At 39.6% G+C, this 25,489-nt stretch overlaps 1 protein-coding gene across 1 annotated transcript in view; it reads right to left on the bottom strand.

Moving 5' to 3' along the window:
* The window catches only part of LOC140278278 (urotensin-2 receptor), a 65,096-nt gene extending 41,641 nt beyond the window's left edge, over positions 1-23,455 (bottom strand). The window contains exons 1-3 of the mRNA XM_072373254.1: positions 22,926-23,455; positions 21,005-21,720; positions 18,917-19,295 (exon numbers count right to left, since the gene is read on the bottom strand). Coding sequence (XP_072229355.1) covers positions 18,918-19,295; positions 21,005-21,718 — 1,092 coding nt within the window. The 5' untranslated portion in view covers positions 21,719-21,720; positions 22,926-23,455 and the 3' untranslated portion in view covers position 18,917. The remainder of the gene's footprint in view (positions 1-18,916; positions 19,296-21,004; positions 21,721-22,925) is intronic.
* Positions 23,456-25,489: the final 2,034 nt, after the last annotated feature.

Raw genomic sequence — 25,489 nt, 5'->3', positions numbered from 1 at the left:
AGCCTTAGGTCTAAATGGGTTCGAAATATAAGCAAGATCCCAGCCATTTAAGAAAACTTTCTTTAATGCTGTGGCATTTCTCTGGCCAACACAATAGGATGCTGTTACAGATGCTGTTAATTGCAACACTTAGATTTAGACATTTCTGTGCAAGAAATGAATAAAAGATAGTTAAATTAAATAATAATTGCAGGAATCAATAAAGAAAAATGTGGGGATGACTTTGGTCTATTTTTTTTGTTGAAGCTTCCAGTTAATTCTTTGGCAAATCCACATTTCTAATTCCTCAACATCTCTGTCGGAGTCGAGACTCTACTTTGGCTCTGATAAGCTGCCTTTGCCTGTTTAGTTTAAGCAGCTGAAAGGGAGACAGAGAAAGCTGTAGAGTTATATTACGCTCGCAGGCTGTTCTGTAAGCACACAACCAGACTGTCTATTGATTGCATCAGCTCTTTATGGCCGCAACATGACTGTGATTTATTGCACCAGATTAGCCCCTGCAGAGTGTGGATCCCCAGCAACCAACCACACGCAAACAAAAGAACATAGATTTTGGTTTACTGCAAGAGAAGATATTTTTGTTCCCATGGATACTGCATCAAAACTTCTTGCTCTTCTTGTTCCCAAACTGTGTAGAGTCACCCTCTATTCAGTGGACTCAAGGGGAGGAGGCGGGGAAAAATTTGTTTCAAGACAATTTAAATAATGCATCTTTTCTTGTTTTCTTGGTCTGAGGTGATCTATGTGATTCTATGGCAGCCAGGAGAAGGCTCCTGCAGGGTGATGGTATCGGTGCTTAACCCTGGATGGCCTTAGGGAGGCCATTACCGCTGAATATCGTAAATTCAGATGGATCCTTTCGCCGTAATAAATAATGCATACGTTTAGACAAGATATCAGGGAAACTTTTAACTCATGAGCCGGTGCCAATCATGTGACTTCTCAAGGGCAAACAGCCAGCCTGTTCCTACTGGACAACTTCATAGTACAACATTCAAAGACAGCACAAGTCTTTTGCAGTTAATAACATTAATAACGCTCATATTGAAGTGTGGCAATTTCCTGTCCCGCTGTGCCTCTGAGGTACATTTAAATGGCATCAGGAATGTTTTTAGGCATGCCTGAGCTTTTTGTGCCATCGGTTTGTCTGCCATGAAATGTGCAAAACTGTGCGTGTAATGTTTCTTCTCACAAAGAAAATTCAGCTCGTTGGACCAACATTAAACACGCTCTGATCTCAAAGTCATGTCCCAGGCACATCTAAACACACAGACGTGATGCTTGTATGGTTTGATTCGGTGTGACTTGCACTTCACAGAGATTTTTCCATCAGAATGAACACCTATAAATCTTCTCAAAAATCACACAAACAACTTTGTATAAATGCAGAACTTACCTAAAATCAGACATTTGTCTGATGTTCCACAAGTTCGTTGTTCAATGACATTATAAATATCTAATTCTAACCTGTATTTTCAAACTGGTAACCACACAGTTTGAGGACGAATCACCATGACCAAGGTACAAATGACGACAAAGCTTTCCAATGCTACAATTAGTGTTTTACTGCCTAAGCATGGTATTTTGTCAAAAAAGTAAAGACAGGGTGCTGGGGTTTATGTACTAAACTATTTGTTGGCCAGCAGCAACTTGCTGCAGTGCTGTTGTTAAAATAAGCCTTTCACACAGGTAACAGCTGCATGCTTATTCATTTCTTCAAAAAAACAAAAAAAAAAACAAGATTCAATTAAAAGTTGGGCCATTCTAGGGGTGGAGTTGGCACAAACAGAGGCCAGCCTTCGATAGGGAGGAACCATTCAATTCTATCCAAGTCAATTCAGAAGGGATTTTTGATGCGATGCCTTAAGTGTAAAGTCTCGTCATCTTTTCTAGGGTTCCTTGTTCAGCTCTCCAAGATCTACCGTAAAAGTTGGACCGGTAGATTCCGACTTTCCATAGGAATTAATGCATTGCTGACTCACACAAAGCCCAGGTGTTTCATGTGCACGGCTCCAAATTTATTAATTTATTCAAATAAAATGTGTTTGATAGGGACAGACACAACAATACAGAGAAGCTGGAAACTCGCTTTTCCAATGCGACAATCATAGTGTTTATAGCAGATGCTAATTTACAATATTTGTTCCCGAAACGTAATGCCAATCAATATTGTTGACAATTTTTTTTTTTTTTAAATTGGATACCAGGCGTTTTTGGAAGACTGGCCTCTATACCCAAATCTCATGGTTACATATGTGAATAGTCACAATTTTCTATAATGCCTTGTTTTGTTGCCTCAAAATGAGATCAAAGGATAAGTGTGTACATCATAGCTTGTTGATTCAAGATTCTCATCCAGCTTCTCATGTAATTAGCAAGAAAACAAAAAATCCCCCTAATGTCAAACTACACCTTCAATTGTGCCGATGGAGCAGAGATTGCAAGAAAAATATATTCAATAAATAGAACTCTAGTTAAACGTTCAATGAAAACAACATATGTTGTGTCATGTACACAGTTTATTTACATTGAATGTCGAAACATAACTGATGATGCAAACAGGTGGAAGGCAGAAGGACCAGGGTTTTTGCAGAATAACTCAACATTAAGCCTCTGTTTTCCCACCGACTTGATGAAGAGAGCCTGTTACAAATGTTCACTGCCAGCGGACGCCGCTTCTATCCAATCAATCGATTTCTGTATTACAAGGTAAATCGCTCATTTTACAAGGTCACCATCCAACCCCAGGATGCCAGCCTGAAGAGGAAAAACTAATAGCTCTGCAGTCCCATTTACTGCTGTTATGAGCTGCAACAATAATTCACATTGATAGACACCGCTATGGCGAGTATCTTCACGGTTCAACAAGCAAATTCTCTTGGGAGTTGAGACAAGGAAAAAAAGGGAGAAAAGAAAGCAATAAGCTGTTAAAATGCCAAATTTTTCCCCACGAGTCTCTGCCTTGGAACAGTTTCCACAGAACAGTATCCTCCTTTTCTCATGAAGGCACATAAACATTTACGTTATTAGAAGATGACAGAGACACGAAAGGGAAACGGCAGATCCTGAGGTGTTCGATGCAGTAGGTCTGGATTAATACCAGCAAATGCTTGGCCTGAGTTTTTTTATTTTTTCTTGGTGTTGCTTGTGTAAGTCTTTTTTTTTTTTACTGCCTTCTGGTCCGATGCCAAATCGTGTGCAGATCCCAGACAATTTGGTCCAGGGTCAGACGATAAGTATTTACAAGCACATGTGAAGTTGAGAACCTGAGAACAATAAACACACACAGCTGTCCTGGTTCAGTCACACACACCTCAATACCTCATTATCCATACACTGCTTAGCTTCATCACTCAGGCACAGCCACATTTATGTGTAGCATGCTGCTTTTCTAGTCTTCACTGACAGAAATCCCATTTATTCTCTTTTTCATTCCATTTTTCCCCTTCCATCCCTTCAACATAACAGCAGTGCTGCTCAGATGTATAACACAGTCTCACATTGTCTATCCTCTCTCATCTCTCATTTATCATTTTTTCATCTTTTTTTTCCCCCTCCATTTCGACTCCAGAGGTTAGAAAACAGTAGCCGGGAACACCTGTTGAAGCACTTTAGAGCATGTAAGCTTATTACACTTGAAGTGAGAACCAGCTGTTAGAGCACTAATGCACTGTTTAGTGACCCCCTCAGTCACCTTGTCATCATGCCCTCAGATCAGAAGTCTGATGTTATATTTTTCTTTGAGCTGTTCTGTACCCAGTAGGGATGGAGGGATTTTCGATCGGATTATCTATGGGCGATCGAAGGGAGGATCGTGATCTTTTTTTTCAAATGGCGATCTTTAAGGCGATATTGCATTGATTTAATGCCATAAATTGTTAAAGACAAAATCTCTAGAACCTGCGCTTTACTGTGTACTTAAAAATGTTTCTCATGTCTGCTTACAGAGCCCTTTCATCTGTTCAACTGAGGAGTGCATATTAAACTCTTAATAACTCTCCTTCGCCAGATATCTTGCAACAGCTGTTGTACACTGGGCCCATCTTTCGCTGCCTTTCTTGTATTTGGTTGATTTTGCTAAAGCTGCTGATATTATGGGCTGCTGAGATGCATTAGTGCTTAAATCGGCCACAGCACCTGATCTCGCAGCGGTGGTTAGGGATATTTTTGCGCCTCGGAGGGGTAATGAACTTGGATGTGCCCAAATAAATTTGTCGTCCTCTTATCCTTTACAGGCACACAGTTTTTGAATATTGTGCAAATAGGTTGCGTTAGGTCTTTAGGCTCACCGTTGACATCCGGGAAAAACCTGAAATATGCCCAAATAGCCAATTTAGCATTCCTTTTTGGCACTAAATTGCTGTTCAGTTGTGTTGAGTTCAGTTGTCCCTGTGATGGACTGGCTAGCTGTCCAGGGTGTACTTTGGCTCTATTCCTAATGGGTAGCTGGCAGTGTTGTGCAAGTTCATACTTCACAACAACTTGTTCAAAGTTGACATTAATAAATAAATAAACAAAAGACAAAAAAAAAAAGAACCCATTAATATTCATAGATTACCATTTGAAATGCTAAACTAAGATCACATTCCCAAAATGAATAAGCTCATGTTAATTTCTCACTTTTTTAAGACCCTTGTGTTATCCTCCCTATTTGTATTTTTTGGTCTGAAACTAGAACAAAGAAGTAATTAAATATAAGCAGAAGTCCACCCTGCCCCCAACAGCGTCATGCTATAACTGGCCTACTACATTACATTAGCCTCAAACTAGCCAACCATGCCACCTTATTGTGTCTCTAGCTACTAGCTAGCAAAATATTCTGCCTTCCTCATTAAAAATGCCTTTTTTCCTGGATGCCAGATTTGCAGAGCCTCGACTGCCAACTGAAATAGCGGAGGAATATTGAGATGAAGGAGAATTTAGTCAATTTGGTGAAGAACGAAGTTGAAACATTGGAGCGCAGATGTTGTCGGGGCTACAACCAGCTCAGCTGATCAAAAAGTTATGGGACTGTATGTCCAGATTCTTTCTGGACATACAGTCCAGTCTGGATTCTTTCTTTATATACCACAGATTAATTTCGTAAAGAGCCAGTGCTGCATCACAAACGCTAGAGGACTGGTCCTGGAATTAATGATGAAATATAATCCAAGTTGAGGGGAAAAAAAAAGCATGCAGTTGGTTTTCATGTGAGATGTTAAGTTTTTTGGTTGGTCAACAGAAACCCCACTTTGGTCAAGAGTAGATTATCTCAGTAGCTAGTTAAGTAGATAAATATTCAATGAAATTGATGAAGGTATTCAGGGTGAAAAGAGGCTGAATCCCTCCTTGACCTTGTGTTGACCTTGGCTTAAAGCAAATTAACATAATCTATATAGCTAAAATCATTAGCTGTAAATGCGCTTGATAATTGCTAAACATTGCTGTAGACTTCTTGCCATGTTTCTATTGAATATAAATAGTTTTATTTAGTTACTCAAAAGTCCTTAGAGGACCCTTAGCTTCAATAGCAAATCCAACTGGGAAGTTTTTGTGTTTTAAATTGGATTTGGCAAACAGCTTTTAAAATGTATTTTGCAATAGTATGAACGGTGTGGGGATTTCAGAAAATCTATTTTGTATAAATCATTATCATTGTCCTTTTTTTTGTAGTTTACAGTTATTTCAGTCTATGTATTGTGATTTTGCTAGCTTAGAAAGAGTCTTTCATAAATTGATATTTATTGATATTTATGTAGACCTGAACATACAAAGATAATACTGTGACTGCTGATTGCTGACTGCTGCTGATGGAAAAACAGAAATAAACTCAGAGCCTTGCACTGCTTGCCAAATATATTTGTTTTACCTCCATTAATCTCATTTACAGTGATGCAAGTTTGCATAAAATGCTACGAACACAAGAATAAAATCCAGGTTGAACAATAACGGCTTCTCTGTGTAGTTTTAACATATTCCATTCTCATGCCACACAAATTCCTACATGAATTTGTGTATTTTAGTTTTGTGTTATCGCACTGGCAGACTGGTTTCTAACTGCATACTGTAGGGAAAGTACAGCTGAGGAATTTCTGACACTTATCATTTAAATGAGAAAAGTGGTGTTTTTCTGAAAAGCCTGAAAATATTATCAAGTCTATGTGCTTAACTTAAACCCTGAAAGTCAAAAAGCTGTCATTTACTGTCAAGTGTTGGAGTTCCTTATACCGCAAGCCTGCTTTGCTTAACAGCAGAAACTGCCATTCTTTACCAATTTATGTAAGGTTTCTGACTGGAATCTGAGGGGGGGAGAGAGCATGCATAAGCTTTTTAGAGCTGAACCCTTTGAGTTCTAATCTATTAAGTATAAGGGGGTATGACCCAAAAGAGCAAAGACCCAAAACTAAAGCAAAGGTATGTAACACATTCATGTCCGTCAATACTTCAGTGTTTGGTCAGTTCAACACCTTTCTAAAGGATAGCTGGAACATTAACATAAACCAAGATAAAGGTGTGCTAGATCAATCCCAGTCTCCATATAATCTTGTTGAACAGCACAGAATGGTGAGCCAAGGTGTTTATTGATCACAACCAGGACTTTCCCAGACAATACTGCCTGTAGCTACTGCAGGCAAAGCTTCCTATCACCTACAATGAGAAAAGAACAATTCCCATCTCCATTTCCCAGAATGAAACAAGTCAATGTAATCAGTGTTACATGGCAAGGAAATCAATAGTTCTTTTACACAAAATGAGTGAAAGAGAAAAAAAAAATGGCATGTGCATTTCTGGATGACCTTTAAAGAGGTGACCTCGGCTTCAACAACAACCCTCAGTCTAACCGCACTTTCTTTTAGCAGCTGAAATGGAAGCCTCATGAGAGAAAGACCATAAAATGATGACCAGTTGATGATTCATCTGTCATTATTTCTTCAACATTCAGTGACACAGCCTGCAACAGATGAAGATGTCTTTAAGCTGAGGCTAATGTGCACGGCTGTAGACAGGGCAGCAATTCTAATTAAACTTAGAGCATATCCATTATGTGAGTGGATCATTATTTCTTCAGAAATGGCAGTCAAGGCTTCTCTTGTTTGAGCCTTATAGAGTTTAGAGGGAAAAATGTATGCATAGTTGTGTTTATGTTGGGAGGCAGTTGGACTCTTGTGAGATTTGCTCGGTGGATTGTTTTGAGCTCTTCAAGCACTACATTTGTAGGCAACATTGTTTTCTACTTAGCAATTAGTTCTTACACACAACTTAAGGTTGTTTTTTATTTTTTTCAAAAAGCACTTAGAAGCCGATCTAGAGAGATCTGCCCCATTGCTCTGTCTGCTTTCACGGCTCACTGTGCAGCAGAGAGAACCAGCCCTTGGACTGCTTAAATATGTGCCATCTGGTAAAAGTAATTATTACTTGGAAAAATGCTGTGCAATGTCTGAGTGAAAAAATGAAGAGACATTCCATCACTTCTAAGTTTCTCTCAGAGATCACTTTGCAGTCATGTGGAAAAGAAAATGCCCTTTGAATTCCCTGGTTTTATTTCTGGGAACATGATTATCTGCTCCTCACCAGGTCTTAAATTGAGATAACTCAGATGGTCAAGACATGACGCATTATTCTGTGGAATTATTTATTTAACAAAAATTAAGAGAAAATACAGAAGCAGTGTGTGAAAAAACAAAGAACAACCTTACTGCTGCTAATCAAATGCACTTACGTGTTGTTTGTTCATAAGCTCGTATGGGCACTTCCATAAAAGTAGAAATGTTTGCGGTTTGCTATTCTGGAGCATTCAGGTGTGTGTTAAAACGATCCCAAGGAGGAAAGACATCGACAGTGTTGTTCATCATTCTAAATTGTTCAAGTTTTGCATCAAGTTTTTTCACAGCCATGGTCAGGTTTTGTTTGTTTGTATCTCCACAGTTTAGATTTATTGTATTCCGGCTCAGTCCTGCTCTGTGTTGCTTTGTGTTGCTTTTGTTTAAATAAATCAATTTTTATTTTTGAACGATCTGCATCCGGCTCCTAATCTCCACCACGCCACGCACCAACCTCACCGGTTGCGACACCGATGAAACATTGTAAAGAAGAGTAGACCACAATTCATCCTCAACAACAAGAGGTGGTTGTACCAGCTATTAAATCACGGGGTGTACTTAGTTTTGGCTTAGTTTCTGTTCAACAATGTCACATTGTAATGTGTCTATGCGTGCTGGTAGTAATGTGAGATTGTATGTACTTCATTTTACAACCTGTCCTGATGGATGAAACCTTAGAACTGGAGAGAGTTACCTTCCCATTCAGGTAGCTGCACGTTTATCAAAGACTTTTAACTGTCTGTGAAATAACTCTATATAGTTAAATAAAGTTAAAGCAGCAGTCGGTTAACACCTTGAAAGTGACCGCAGATAAACACATAATCTTTATTGGCTGCTTTTCAGCCTCGAGTATAAGATACCTTTCACCATCTGACTCCTGACAGTGTATTCGGGATTTTAGCAGTAATAAGAATTTAGAGGAATTTGTGTCACTTCTGTCAATACTGGTGTTCCCTAAAGAGATTAACGTAACTGACATACAGCACCAGTAACATTTAAGCCGGGAGGCTTTTCTTCATTGAAAGGAAAGCAAAGAATGCCTTGGATGTCTTTTCTCACTTGAAAAACTTTTCTCCTGGCAGGCTTGAGAGGATTTTCATTTTACCAACTGGCTTCCCTCCAGAGATCTGCTTTGCTGGAACCTGATAGATAGTGGCAGACAGACGGCTCACCTGCCACCTATTTATTTTGGAAGTCCCTCCCCTTTTCCAAACAGTAAACCTGTTTGGCCCACCAGATGCTTCTGTGTCACAAACATTTGGCTTGGGGTTAGGTAACACTAATGCGAACGATATCTACTCCCAGGATGTAGTCTGTAATGTCTGGAAGTTTTATTAAAGGGTTAATCAACAGATTTGCATTATATTCACTGCTGACTGATGTTGGGTTGGGAAGAAAGTGGCTCACAGGGAGCTCTGCAAACTGTCAGTGTGAAATTGGAAGTCAGTAGCTCTCCAGACCTGTGTAATCTGCCCTTACATCGGCTTGAGATGAAAGGTTTGAGGCTATATCAGCCGCCTCTTATATGACACACTCAAATCTCTGAAAGAACTGCTGGCAGTCACGTTGCATTCTGAGTAATGCAGCCAAAGGGCTTTTAAAAAGGGACAAGTGTGTTCTGGATAAAAAAAATTCAAAAAGGGCACATCTCTTGTTGTGTTGCACTGACTTTGAGCTTTTTTGTTTGCATTAACTGTCCATCGTTAGCATCATGTTGTTATAGCAAAATGCTAAATTGATATTTGTTGTTGTAAATTTGTTAAGAAAGGGAAGAGATTGAGGGATGGATCATTTTGTAAATTGTATTTTGCAATTAATAACATATATATGCAATATATAATAACAGAAAACATAGTCTGGTGATGTATTATTATATGTATTAGTATATACCTAAATGTAGCTTTTTTCACAGAAAGATGAACACCACCCTTCAGGGTTATTCGTGGTTGTTACAAGTTGTTTCTTCGGTGTGCAGAGCACCTTGGACTGGTTGAGCATCTACACGCAGGAGCAATTCCAACTGGATCAGTTTGCCAGCTTTGAGACGTTCATGTTCATTTCCTTTTTATCTTTTCTTATGTAAATGTGCGACTCATTGCCTGTGCAGTGGCTGTGCAAAACATGGACATTCTTTAGTTATGTAAATGTGTGTTTCAGGTAAAGGTGTGGCAGCGTAAATCCACAACGAAGCATTCACTATGACCGTTGTAGGTTAATGAGGTTGTTACCATATTTAGGCATTAAATTAGAAACAACTTGAGGAACAAGTTGTTTGAGCAGAGCTACAGAGGTTCCAAGCACATGGCACTGATTTTAGTAGCTGTACCGTACTTAAAGTGTGTGGTTGTCAACTGTATGCTTAACAAGTAGCAAGCTGAGACTTGGTATCGGCCGATGCCTAATCTTACATGACTTAGAACAGTATTAGGCATGAAAATTTGGATCAAGACATCCCCTGTGACGGCCCTGTCCATCCTCGTGTCTTCTTCTCCACATCAATACTTTCTGTCTATTAGCACAATTATTTTTGTGTTATGTTCTTCTGACAGTTATGACTGTTCATTATTTTTTTCGGCTACAGTGGCTACAGTGGTGGGAAGGAGAAAGGAAAGTAGGTGGATAGAGAAGAACAACATGCAGCAATGTCGCAAAGGTCGGGGCTCCAATCAGCTACAATGAAGACCTCAGCTTCTGCACATGGGTCAACCAGCTAAACTACACCGTGCCCCCACAACATATATATATACACATATATATAATATGCCCACTTTCCTTGCTTCCTTACCTATGCCTGTATTTTTTTTTAACATAATTTGTTGACCTCATCATTGCAGTTAAAGCTAGCCATGTGCCGGTGTCAGAACCTGCAGTGTTTTAACTGCTTTCTGCCACCTGTAGTAACATCAAACCCCCTTCTATCGCAAGATTTTCATTGACTTTCATGGGACCTACTGGATCCCAATAAAAGTCTAGTGGAGACTTCATCCTCCAGGAACTATTAATATTTCACAAAATTCCATGGTTATCCATGGAATTTCACTACCAAGAGTGTTAATATAATATTACTCTGTATTTGTTGCAATACATCAGCTTAAACCCCTGTGGAATGACCAGCTAACCAGCTCTGATGCTCGTAAAGTCTTCAAAACACTCAAGTCTGTCACTTTCTATCCTTTTTTTTCTAACCAGCACCTTGGCTGCTTAATTTTTTTCCTTTGGGCCAAAGTCAGTGTTTACTTTTAGAACCTTCATGAAAGACTACTTTAGGTTAATAAATAATGTACAGGGGTATGTATGAATGGATTGCTGCAGCTGATATATTTTCATTTATGAATTTTTTTTAACTCGCTGTTCAGGCAAAAATGGCACGGAGAAAAAACACTTGAAAAATGTATTTTGTGAAAGGTCCCTCGTGGTTTGCTGACTAATTTCCTCCACTTATCTAAGAGGAAAGGAGTAATCCCTCAGACATGCCACTGTAACAATGAAAATGCGAGATATATGGCTGCATTTCTGGAGCACGTTGCATACAGAAGGATGTAAACTCATAAACCTACATTGCAGTTACACAGATGTTGATTAATACGGACAATATCACATAAAAATTACTTTCTTTTTTCCCCTCCCAACCACTGTTCTCGTGAACTTCTTACTTTGCAGACAATTGACCGCGGTGCAGCATGTTGCTGTGACTGAACAGACAACAAAGACACTACTGAAGCATTGTTCACATGCCAGCTTACTCTTGGTTGTTTTCTTGGGACTCTTCTGCGGCGCATTTCAAGAGCAATCCCAGACCTGAGTGTATGAGGAAAAGTGATGTTTTATGTGAGCGGTATAACTGCGCTTGTTAAAGAGGAAACCCCATTCTTCTGCTACTGTTGGGGATATTAAACCACAGCCAGATTTAAAAAGGCCATACAGTACAAGTTTTCCACACGAACCGATAAAGCTCTTTGGTTCCGACCATTCCCTTTATTTTTTTCCATCGTCTAATGGTTTCCTTGTAAGGCCTGTGCTGCAATAAACATCGGTGCGCATTAGGAGTTTGGATACTTCCACATAACCTGCTATGCAGCTGTTACCATATAACATATAACTTTTTATGGTGGAAACATTTATGTCTCACTTCAGACTTTAGCACAAAAACATATTTATGCAATATAAAGAAGCTCTTTTCCAAAAATCTGCTAAGACCATTCGTATGTGGAAACCATTTATGATTAAACAGTTTTAAATCATTTTAAGAGACTTGTTGAGTTTTACAATTGTTCATTTATCCAAAAACTCTTGCCAGAGGTACTGTGTTTGCATAATAAATCTAACCTTGGGACAGCCTTTGGATTCAGCATTTACCAAAAGTTAATGGAGTAAAGAAGTGTGAAGCAGCCTTTAGGAGAGGAGAGAGAGGAGTTGCCACAAATATTTAATAATTTAGCAATAATGAATAAAACGTCTATGAGGAACAAAGAAAATGTTGTCTTGATGTAAACATTTGTATTAGTCAGCTAAACCTTGAACATTTGTAATGATAACACACTTTTCTCTTTGGAGAAAGAGCAAACGATGCCATGGCGTTCTGCCAGAAGAATCCAGTCCTATCCCTCCATCTATCTCTCCCAGACCATTTTACTGCTGTATGTGTAAATCCAATCAACAGTATCATGATATAAAGTCAACCTACACTCGGATACTACGGCTGCCTTGTTTTGCTTCTCATGTTCCTCACTATAAAGGGAATGAGCAGATTTTCCTGATGGTGAGTTGCCAAGTTCGCTGTAAAACCATGACGTGTTACTCCTGGGCACATAAACTGTTCAAATGTCATGACCATAAACAGCTCAAACTCTATAGCCTACAGTGAGCAGAAATATTCACACTCAAGGCACATTAGGCCAGACTGTGACCTTGAGAGTGATATTAAATGTGGGTACACCCACTAAAGCAAGCCGATCAACTCCTTTCCTATTTCCTGTAGTTGCGTGTCTGGGTTCTTTAGAACTAGAATTGGTCCAATAACTACTACTACCTACCAGGGCGACAAGGATGTTACTAGAACAAGCTGGAAAGATAACATTACACTGTGTTCTACAAAGTGTGCGGGACCACAGCTTTCTGATGTAATTATTCTTGGCCTGACTGTTGACATCAGGTCCACACAGCGGGACAGAGAGTGTGCTGCCAACTAGCTTAAAGACAGGTAAGCTAGCTGGGTAGCAAAAGGTACAAGTAATCGAGTCTCTTGTCTGCTTGTTGGTGCTGGAAGGTATAATGGCCGGTAAATATGTTTGTGTACATGAAAAAAAAAGCCATAAAAACACCACCCACTCGTATTCCTCAGAACAGCAGCGAGTACACCCACTTATCGTGTTTCCATTATTGCCGACTGAAGCCGTAGTCAAATACTCACAACTGCTGCAGTTATTTAAAGCTGGACTGAATGCAAATTGAGCACTTTCCCATTGCACTAATAAGCCAGATGTTTGTAGCAGGTGTTATCTCTTTTTCAACCAGTGTAAAAAGGGCATTAAACACATGGGCATTTTCTGAATTTAACCGAGGCACAGAAACTGCATGACGACATGAAACTTTAAGCAGCATCTAGCTTATGACCGCAGCTTTCCAGAGAGAAGGAATAAAATACAGGATAGTTAAATATAGGCTGATGAGTGGCTATAGCAAGAAAAACAAGCTAAGACGACACACTGAAGCCGAGAGCTATCATTTACAAGAAATACAAGATTTGGTGAAGGCTTGTTGCGTATCCATTGCGAACGGCACAGATTGTAATTATGAAATAGATTATCAACATCATTTCCTTTTATTCATTTTTTACTGTAACTGAGCAGAAACAAAGGCATTGAGATAGCCTGGGCTTCAGGCAGTTCAAAGTTTGAAAATGCAGTCTGACGCTATATTGTTTTTCATTTTTTACGTGTCCAGTACAGAATATTGTAGACTTGGATCATATGAAGCAGTTTAAAGTAACCACAATTAAACTGAGAAGCGAAAGAGTAAAAACATTGCCACAGTTTTAAAAACAAGAAAGATTAGAAAATGAAAGGTTTAATTAAAGAAAAATCTCTCTGTGTTTGAGAATATATTGTCTTAAGTCACTACAAACAAAAAGCATAAAATCCCTCCTGTATCTGGAATTGTAACATTCAGTGAGCCATTCTGATTTGCAAGGTGACGTTATATCACTTTACAAGGTCATCCAGATCATTCAGTTATCTTCTAATCTGCGTTATTATAATTTTTTACCACTTAGAAGTTAGAAAATACAATTTCTCATTTGTCTGTGAAGGCACCATTAGTACAGCACTGGAAGCAGCTGTTTCAAAAACAGACCCCTGTCATCTGAGCCCTAAAGCTATTTTCTTTACGCTCTCATACTGTAATATTGTGCTTCAAGAGTTAGTGAGGACTCAAAGATCTCAAAAGAGGAAGACCTGGAGGCAGAGAGAGTTAAGTTGGCCAATCCATGCCCTAAAATGTCCCGCTTGAATATACAATAAATGAAAGAAAAGGGAGGTATTGTACTGTATCTCTGTGTTATTTTGACCAAAGCACGTCACAGACCTTTCATTAAAACCTCAGGAAATTGTGTCATTTTTTAAAAAAGGGTGTAATATGTCTCCTTTAAAACACATTAGAATTTAGCTTGAGAACAGCACCTTAGGTTAGGAACAGATACTCTGTGCGCACGTGTGTGTGTGTGTGTGTGGGTGTGTGTGTGCAGGCACAATTACAGAGCCATACCCTCTGTCCTTGTGAATTATGGTGGGTGTCACTCAGCACATTGTATTCCTAAACGGAGACATGTAATATATGACTCATGGATACTCTTCTCCACCGGCAGCCTGAGCACACACCACACAGTAATCAAGGATAAGGCACCACCATTTTCATGTGTAGCCGGCGGTAAAAGGTGGATTTGCCCTTCTGTTTTTCTTACAGTACAACGATAAGTCATTTCACTGTTAAATAGATGGTAGTTTTGTTTCTTTAGCAGGTTTACAGGTATAAAAGAACTTTCAGCTGTAATATCCTGTGTCCATCTGGATTTAGTTCAGATCCACTCAATATGAATCTATATTTAGCTACTAGTATTGCAGATATTATCTGGAACAGAGCCAGAATTACCCTGCTTGTTGTGTGTCAGCTGTTTTTTTTTCAGTTTGTTAAATCTGGCAGTTTGACTAAAACCCCATGTGTCCTCCCACCCCCTCCGTCGGCCCTGCCCTGCTCTTCACCTCTCACTTGCCCTCACAGGAATTGTCGTTGAGTTGTCCGGCTTCCTCTGCAAGGAAAAATGGGCAACCGACATGTAAAGCCCATTTGACATACAGTATGCACATGTCATGCCTGGCAGGCAAAGGAATAAAAATAGAAAAATATTTTTGTATCCCTAGAAGTTGGCCATCTGGAGATAATGGGAAGAACTTTGTGCAGATTCCAAACAAGAGCCATAATTCAGTCACTGGTTATTGTATAATTGGTTAAAAAAAATAATTTGAAAAAGAAGAAGACTAAAGTTAAATATTTTGTGGTATGAATCGTAATGTGCACCTAAAAAACAGCGTGAAGCGGTTTGAAATAACTGTTCGGCATCTCGGTTACAGAGTTTAACTTTTTTTTTGAGGCAACTGAGATTCCATCCTACAACCATCAGAGCAGGAGTTAAATTAGAAAATCTAAATCAGTGTGAATTATTTTAAAATAATAATAATAAAAAAAAATTGCTTGCAGTATCCCAACTGAAACTGAAATGCAATCAATATAACAAGAGTTTAATATGTGAGAATGAGTTCCATTATTGCTCCAGCAACCATTGGGAAAATAAGTTAAAAAGTTTCCAATTGAAGTGTATTTTATAAGTGTTAGTTCGGTTTTTTGTAGTTCTAAACTGGAAGATTATTGTGATCTTGAAGTATTAAAATAAAATAATATTTCATCTTTTTTCGTTGCTCAAAATATGTGTCACACTCGCAGAAAGCCGTATATGCTTGCCAAAACACTGTGCATTTATCGAGACTTTCAACCCAGGTAGGCCAAGTATGGAGAAATGTAAGGAAAAAAATATCTGAAGAAAATAGAACATTTAATGATGCCAGGGCAGATTAATTTGCATTTACCTCTGATGAGAGTGGCTTACCAGTATGCCTAATTTGTGGTGAGAAAGAGACCTTCTACTCCGCATGTATTTTTTTATTATTATTTTTTAAAGAGTTCAAAATGTGTTCATTACATTAACAAAATTTAATTTTCTCTGTAGCACTTCGTGGATTTCGTAGGCAACACACTGTAGTTGTTTATACAAAGCATAAAGGTAAAATATCTTCATTTTAGATGTCAGGAAGTATTTGCAGAAGTGTTTTCTTTTCTATGGAAACAAATGGCTCTTTGAGTGTTAAAGGTTGCAGACCCCTTGTTAAGAATCCAAAATATGTGCACAGACTTATCTTACTTGGATAAATGGTTAACGGATGGGTAAATTCTGTTAAAATGAACTAAAGCTGCTATTTGCTTATAAGGTCCTCCTCAAAAAAAATTCCCCCTAACCCTTTTGCCATAAGCTATGAGTCTTGGTGTCCACAATAATCAGGAGATCAACGTGTAATGCATGCAGATGTAATACAGGCAGATGTGCTGGAGAAGTTATTCATTCATAAATAATCCAAATAAAACAATTAATCGATTCCTCTGTGTCAAGAGAAGCTGTCTTTTTTTTTGTTCTTTGGCTCCCTCGTCAGTAAAGGGCTGCGGCACTTGCACAGCCAAACAAGAGAATTCGCTGTCATGCTGAAGAAGCTGACAAAGACACAACAGGGAGCCACCAAAAACGTAACGCATCAACGTAGGGTAGTGTTACAGTTGCCTTAAAAGAATAAGAATGAATGTTTTACATTTAGAATGTGATGGAATAGCACACAAAGAAAATGTGTTAAACATTCTCTGACTGTGGCTGTCAGTATTGTCTCTGAATATTAGTTTTGGGAACTTATGACATCTTTTGTCATTCACATATACAGGAAATTGTGTGAAATGTATGTTTTCTTTAAAAGGAGAAAAAAAGTGGGTACAAAGTAGAGTTGCACGATACCCACGGTACCCCGCGGTGCCAAATCGTTACGGTTCCTACTATACAAGAAATTCTACACAACGGTACTACTGTGGATTACTATACTAACGGTGCCAGTTTCCGCTACGCAGCGGCCGCCTCGACCATCCTCCCGACTTCTCACCGCTTGCTACTCTCTGTAAACAAACCCACAGGCAACCACTGCAACCGAACCACACAGCTGCTGAATGATTGGCTGTTTGCATGTTACTGGTGGCCTCCGGGATATGATAGGCTGTGTCCGCACGCTGGATCTGCCCATCTGTTAGCTGATTGGTTGTTCGTGTGTTTCTGACGGCTGGAACAAACTCCATGTGGATAAGCTCCACTTCGATAGAAATTCACTTCAAAACTAAAGTTCTGTCTCGCCCAGGAGCGTGCACAGCAGTCACAAACACGACAAGACAACACGCTCACCATGGCAGAAGCAGCGGGCCCGAGCGGCGACTCCGCCGCATGAAAAACAACAACTCCAAAAGCCATATTTGGAACTATTTTGGGTTTAAACAAGGCACAGACGTCAAAGCAATAGAGGATGACCGTCCACTGCGCAGGCGCTGCCACCGAGGTATAAGAGCCAAAGGAGGCAACACGTCCAACCTCATAAAACACCTGCATTGTTGTCACCTAGGTTTATATGTCGAATACCAGGTTAGTATTTCCTGTTTATTTTCTAATTGGCTAAAACTAGTCTATATGCTCGTGTACAGGCTGAAGAATGAAAAGTTAAAAGATGTTAAAGCACCTAGAAAATACATAAAAATATAGTTTTCATAGGGAATCAGTTCCTGTTTATTGTATTTTGTCATCCATGGTTTATTATGTTGGAGAAGAAACATTATTGTCAAATAGATTTAAAAAAAAAAAGGATTTGTTATCCTAAGTCGATTATTTATATTAGTATTATGTTTATCGTGCACCAAACAACATACGTAATTAATAAGTATTTATAACTTGTACAAATACATTGCAGTTCATGAAAATAATAATAATAAAAAAAGGCTGCAGTATCGCGATAATACCTGGAACCGTGATACTTTGTCTGGTATAGTATCGTGGTTACTTATTTTGGTATCCTGACAACTCTAGTACAAAGACCTTCTGAGACCATTTGTGCTTTCGTCCAGGAGTGTAAAATCAACACAGAGACGGTGTAATAAAGCTCCCAACTGATCCATGTAATGGCCATGCGACATTTTCAAGCACCTAAATAGTCGTAGCCGGTTAGCTAGCAAGCAAATACAGCAGAGTGGAGAGCCCCTTCAGGTGGTTCAGTCTAATATCAGCCCTTCCAAACTGAGGAGATAAACCCTCCAAAGTCGAAACGAAATGATTTCATCATGACCCCCTTGAATAAATATAAATGCCAATTGTATTTACAAAAGCAACTGGCATTTTCAAAGGCTGTTTACCAGCTGTCATTTGTTGTACCATGACAGCTGCCAGTGTGCTGTTTGAAAATATGCATTGGGGTTTATTACTTGAATATAAAATGTTTCATTATGTTTGGTCTTCAACTATGGAAACAAATCAATACAAAAACACATATCAAATGTTAAAGAACACACAGTGGATTTCTCTTCCCTCCATTTGATGCTTGTAAATAACAGACAACAGCTAAGTGTTGGCTTATAGTGTACTATGGACTTAAAATTCTTGAAAATATATAATAAATAAAGACTGGACAAAAGATCAGGCAGAGTAATACACACGGTCATATCATAACAATAAAGGACAATGTCTATCGTTACAAGCTCTAAAGCGACTGAGACTGGATGTTTTTGTTTGAGATTAAAAAAAAAAAGTTTGTCATCAAAGAAATACTTTTTTTCTTTAACTCATTGGAAAGCTGTTTGCTGGAGTGTAATTAAGTCCGCCCTAAACATTTCCCATGCTGCTGAACGTCTGTCATCAGCTCACCCATTTCCTCACGTACGCATCAAGCAGCACTATTTTCCCATATGGACATGTTTAGACCAGGAAGTGAAAAAGTGTAAACAGAGATTTTGCGCAGAGATCTTGAAATAAATACCACCTGTAAACACACCACCCAACAGAGCTTCCATCTGACAGAAAGAAAATCTGTCAAAGCTGCCAATTCTAAAGCATCCAGTTGCTCTGGAAGCGCGGTCACCAACAGAAAGATTGCTGCTGTATTTTAGGGGAAAAATCACACAAATTATTAATGTGTGTCAGCAAAAGCGGCTCCTACCTCACAAGCTGCTGTTGTGAGCTCGCAAGGAGGCTGTGTGTGTGAGCATGAAGCTCTCAGTACACTGCTGACTGCTGGCAGACGGAGACCTGCGCGGTGAGCGCTGAAAACGACTCCGCCGGCTGAAGTAGTTGCCAGCTGTCCACGATCGCTTGTGCTTCCTCAGGTATTCCTTGTAGTTCTTGGTGAGCAGCGTGTAGAGGAACGGATTGATGCAGCTGTTAGAGTATGTCAGGCATGTGGTCAGGTAGTTGATGTTGCGTTTGGCTTTGGTGGAGAGGGACAGTGAGGGGTAGAACTGACCTAGCAGCTGCCAGATCCAGAAAGGCAAGAAGCACGCCCAAAAGAGGAGCACGATGGTGAAAATCAGGTACAGCACCTGGAGGGAAATGAGACAACAGAGAAGTTCCATCAAAAAGACTGAGTGACGTGCGATGTTGCGTTTATGTATGACCACATTTCCGATGAATTTTGGACGCTGTGTAAAATGTCTGTATAAAACAAGAATGCGATGAATTGCAAATGTCAAACCAAAGGATTACTGAGAAAACTGCTGAATGTGAGAAATTTGACTATTTCAAGGAAGTATTGCGGCAACACGCCTCAAAGAAAGGTAAGTGGTGCAAAAAAGAAATGGAGGAACACGTTGCAGTTATAGAAGTGAACTGGCAACAGATCGATAACATGACTCAATATAAAAAGAGCACCGTAAAGAGGTAGAGTTTCTCTAAAGTAAAGATGGAAAGGTCTAGCAATCTGCAAAAAAGATTGCCTTTACAAATTGTGGAAGTAGTAATGTTCCTCAACATAACACTGGGAAATTCTATCTATAGTGCATCATATCATGAATAAAAAAGATCAAATAACTACTATGTGAATAAGCAATGTGGCTGCGAAGCGATATTGGACGCCTGTGATCTTTGGGCCCTCAGGCAGCACTGCATTAAAACCAGGAATAGTTATTTAAAATGGACTGAGGATGAACTTAGGGATCTTCTATATTTCAGAAAGACAATGCTAAACCACATAGAGCGTCTATTACAACAGCACGTCTTTGTAGTAGAAGAGTCTGGGGGCTGAAGACCATGTGGAGTGTTGTTAAAAGAAGAGGAGATGCTATACAAGGATAAACATGGCGCTGACCCAACTTTATTGAGACGTGTTATCAACATCTAATTACAAGTGTGCTAATATTTTTGTCTGAACATTTAAACAGTGCAGCTTTTAGGACCTTAAGTACATTTTGCAGATTACAATGACAACTCGTGATATTTTTGTTAGCGATCATATTCGTTGCAGGACTTTTACTTTGCAGTGTAGAATTAGAAAGAACAGTCTGAGTGTGTCTTTGACAGAGTTTTTTATAGAGCCGCAGTGTGCCCACAGGAAGTGGGTCAAAAAGATTAACTTCATGCTAACTGTTTTTATTGTCATTTCTGTTTTTTTTCTTTTTTTTTAACTATGACCACAGTCACTCACCTTTACTGACAAAGTAGTGAGTTTATCTTTCCTGACTAAGTCATTTTCAACACCCAGGCCTTGAATCATAGGATTGTTCTAACAGTTTGGAGTTTTCTATGATGTTTTGATGGCTTTGAAGGGTTATCATACATCAATCCAGTCTCAGATCAAATGGTTATTCATGACACAAGAAAAACAGCTAGCATGACTTTCAAAGAAACATATTTCTGTGGGACGCCTGTTTCATGTCTCCAGTGTTTTTCGTCAGTTACCCAGAGTAAGGATATTTTAATGCAGTACATTATTACAGTGTCTGTTTTATGGCAATCTGTGATGTTTTCAATACATTTTCAGTAAAGTGGCTTGTTTTCAGTAGTATAAAAAAGATACATCTGTTTGACTTTTCATGCTGGTTTTGTGTGGGCTGCAAGGCTTTGTTGGAGAATTATAACCTGGAAGAGTTGCTGAATTTGGAATAACCGTCACAAACGGAAGAACACGCATGCACATTTTTGAAGAATACATCTTTCAGAATGACTGGTAAAACACAAAAAGCAGCATTGCCAAGAGAGTTTGCATGAAATAAAGCCACACCTCATTTAATACATCATTTTACAATGCACTAACCTTTTGATTAGGTAGCTTCTTGGTCTGTTTGAAAGTTTCCGTTTGTGAAATCCAATAAGTGCGTGCTAGCTGGATATAAAGATAGCCAATGATCAGTCCTGGAGCAACAATGCTTGTGCAAAACAGGAAGGAGATGTAAATCTTGTAAGACTGCGGGGATAAGGTGGGATTACACATAGCCTTGGTGCCCACTGTCATTAGCTGGATGCTCACAATCATTGGTAGGGTGAGAATTAGAGAGGCTGCCCAGACCAGCAGAGCGATAGCCTTCCGGTAACTTTTAGACCGCTTCACCGTGTCGAGCGGCTTGAGAACAGCAAAGTAGCGCTCTGTGCTCATGATTGTCAGTGTGAAGATGCTGGCATGCATGGTCAGGAAGTCCATGCTGATCAGTATCCGACACCCCGCGTCTCCAAAGTACCATCCCTTTAAGAAGTGTGTGCAGACCACGAAGGGGATGGTGAGAAGATACAGCAAATCTGCCAGTGCTAAGTTTATAATGTAGATGTACATTGAAGCCGCAGTTCTCATGGAATGGCACATGACCACGAGGGTGTAGATGTTCCCTGAGACTCCAACGAGGCACATAATGGAGAGGATGGTACCGATGGTAAAGGTAGCAGCCATGTCCTCGTTTGAGCTCAGGGGGGGGTCGGTAGCATTGGCACTCCTGTCCACCAGGACTCCCACAGGCTCCATGGATACAGTTGTCATGCCTGAATAGGTGGGAGCAGAAATGTATGAAGTTACAAAGACAATGTCTTAAACTCTTGATCGAAGGAGGGAAAAACTAGATTGGCCAATTTTCGGTCATCGATGCTATCTGTGTATGACAAAAAAAGTCGTTTGGCAGTGATTTAACTCGCATGCTTTCATTGCAAAGCTTCTTTTTATGCTCCAGCTCAACTAATCCGTTGCAAAAAATGTTTCTCTGACAGCACGTCAGCAGAAGTGAAGACCAAACCACCTCTGCATGCTCCTGAAATGACAGCCTTCATCTTGCTCCTTTACCTCAGAGTGAAGCTCTAAGAATAGCTCAGGCTTAATGCCGAATGGCATGGCGTTTATTTCGAACAATATACATTGAAGCCCAGTGACATAGCTACATATATTCTTCGAGATTTTCCAATTTTCTCATTAGAAGTGATACTGGGAGTGATTCAAGACTATGTGGAATGTATATTAACTGCAGAACCAGCTCGATTCAAAGAATAGTTATATACTTAAGCTTGTATTAACAAGTTAACAAATCTTGCAGGGAAAGAATTCCGAACAGAAATAAAAGTTATAGCTTTCAGGTAAAAAGCTATTAAAATATTCTTTTTACGTTTGCCAGACTTTTGTGACTAGTTCTGATTACTCATGACTTGGTATGATGAATTATATCTGCAGCATGGAGAAAAGCACCCATACTGATAGTTCTCAAGGACTTTAAGAGGGCCATGTCCTGTATAACCCAAGTTAGTGACTGACCTCAGCACAGGACTGATTTATTCAGTCATACAGCTGTTAGTTTTGTGTCATGTTTGCAGCCCGTCTCGGGCCTCCCTAAACACAATGGCACATGATTCTTTTCTGACTGAAATCACACAGATGTCACTAACTTACTACACTGTCAGTTGGTAGTTTTCTCAAAGAGACAAAGCCAATTATATCCCAGCTGGTGCATCTAAGAAAGTTGCTTTTTACTCACGGAGGTCTCCCTGTGGCCAGACTAATGCGCTGCTGTCAAGATCCAGACAGAAATCACTGATAAGGTATTCCCTCTTGGGACTGAAGTAGTTCCAAAAAGCAGTCCAAAATGATGCCAGGTTTGGTTAATATTGCATGCCAGCCCTCACTAATAGACCTGTCTTGTGCTTCTAGTGCCTGCATTGCACTGTCTGCAAATTAAAGTGAATGAGATCTTATACACTCTTACCTGCACCGTCTTCTTGGACAGAAAGGTTTAACAGTCAGCCGCGGTTCCATCAGCCATGCTTTCTCACTTTTTTTTTCTCACTTATTGCAAAAATTTCACAGTCCATGAAAGTCCCCACACGTCCTAAAGAGTAACTCGGAGGTGAGACATACAGGTGGAACAAAAGAAGATGAAAAAAATAATGATCTCCAGCAGTTTCAAGGTGGGGAAAAAACCCTAAAGGAGTTGTATATCACAACAAATGTCCCGGCATTGTTGACTGGTCTTTCCACATTAAATGAATTAATCCAGTGTCTCCAGTCACGGGAAAAGGTGCACTAATTGTGGGGGGTAAAAGTTCTCTTCCATTCGCTCTGCCCTTTGCGCACCTCTGGAGCATCCAAACACTGGATGTCGGATGTGACATCCACAGCGGTGAAATCCAAATCCAACCGTAATTTTTTTTAAAAAGAGAAAGAAAACATGAATGAAACGGTGATAAGTGAGGATTACAATAAGCTACAGCTGGTTACGCAGAATCCTGTCTTTGACTGAGCGAGAGAAACATAGAGAGGGAGAGAGAGTGTGTGTAAGAGGTAGAAAAGGGAGAGAGAGAGGGAGGAACACATTGGTAGAGCAGCACTCTTGCTCGGAAGCCCAAAGAGGGAGGGAGAAGACGGAGGGAACGGGCAGAAGAGAGGTATGCAGGAAATGTGTTCTGCTCCCTCTCCAACCCCCGTGCCATCTATTTCCAAGCAAACAGGGGCGTGTGCCACAAACTGATATGCAACACTGTGACTTCAGACACATTAGGCATCAACAGAGCAGCCCCTCTGGCTCAAAGACACTCGTGCAGAAAATAAATCCTTAGCCAAAAAGACATTGTTCGACAGTGTCCATTATTTCCTCCGAGCAGTGCCAGGGTCAGTGTCACCCAGTCTTCTGAGCATAGTCATCAAACATCATCTGCTGCAGCAGGGCTGATCCATTCTAAACATTTTCTCTGGCCTTCTGTTGTTGCTACCGGCTACAAGGGGACAGTGCATTAATAAGAATACAAGCCTAAATGGGAGACTTTCCTGCCTATGTTCTTTGTGACCTGGAAGAGCCATTTTACATGAAGAATGAGTGCAGTTAAAAAAAAAATTCTATAAGGTATTCGTTTTACTTTTTAGAGTGGGTTCCGACTAACCAAACATTATATTGGATAATCTTAACACCAAGATATACATGGATGTGATTAGATGTTGTTTGGTGTCATTTAAAAAAAAAGACAATTTCGCTAAAGGTTGAGATTTGTATCGTGTAGATTACATCAAACTCTGTCAACACTGTTAACAGCTGTCATGGTGTATGGTCAAGCCATGGCATGTATTTACACTCACTAGTTATTTGTCATTAAAGCAGGTTGGATTGACAGAGGCAGAGTGTGCCTTTATATCTCGCAGTACATTTATCTGTTTCATAAAAACTACATCTGAGGAATATGTTGATTTCGTTTTGTTGCGTTTGGCACAAACTGAATAAAATGCAGCGGTCAAAGCTCAAGGACTCTGTGACTTCAAAGAGCCAAACTTTGTCCTGAGTAATAGTGTGAAGAATTTATTTTATTCCATTCATGTGTACAAGACCAAATGGGATATCAGCCAGAAAGAGATGCTCAGCGGAGTCATTGGGCTCATTTAGCAACTGTGGGGAGGAATGAGGGGCCATCTTTGACAGCAATGTCTAAATTGGGATACCTTTAATAGCTCTATTGGCAAAATAACAAAGAATTAAAAGCAAAAGCCTTATCATTTAAATTTAAAAGGAATTTAAAAAGCTGGAAACAGGCAGTGTGAACAGACAGATTTCCTGATACATTCAAACTATTTTAAATTGAACACTTGGATGGAAATCTTTAGGGCTACTATGCTTAGACACTGTTTTGAACTACTCTGGGTTTGCTGAACAGATGTGGTGATAAGTTCTGAAAAGGTGTGGACATGGTGATTTCTTTTAGGCTATTTCTGTTGCATTGTAGTAATGGAAGTTCCCTGTTTAGATATGACTGATAGCTACTGAGAGTCTCTTTTGAGATCTGGGAAATAACTTTGAACAACCCGCAATCACAAACTTAGGCACAAATTACAATATCATACAGTATACTGATAGAAAAAATACTTGACAGTTTTGTTTGTGATTGCATTTCTAAAAAAACGTGAAACTGTTTTTTCCAGCGTCGTTCCAAAGAGACACAAACAATGGAAAGCATGTAAGTTGGCTGAATTACCTAACATACATTTTCAAGTAGCTAGCTAACATGCTAACAGACAAATAATAAAATAGCCGAATAAGAACTCTAATCCTTAGATAAGCATATTTTGCAGTTTGGCTGTTGACATTCTCATTGCTACTCATGCGTTGAACTGGCAAAAGTTGGTCTAAAGGTCTGATGAAAAGTCACAAAAACCAGAACCAGAACACTGCCCTCAAAATCACCTAAATCCGCTGGGCTCTCATGTTCTCTGAGGCGGCAGGTCCGTGAGTGACATCTTAAGCCAGCTGCAAATATGAAGTGCTTGCTGTGTCACACATTACTAGAC

The sequence above is a fragment of the Leuresthes tenuis genome, unplaced genomic scaffold (genome assembly GCF_036924035.1).
Source record: "Leuresthes tenuis unplaced genomic scaffold, fLeuTen1.0.hap1 SCAF_20, whole genome shotgun sequence".
Classification (NCBI taxonomy): Eukaryota; Metazoa; Chordata; class Actinopteri; order Atheriniformes; family Atherinopsidae; genus Leuresthes; species Leuresthes tenuis.
Note: the sequence above shows the minus strand (reverse complement) of the source record. Positions and strands in the feature narration are given on the sequence as shown.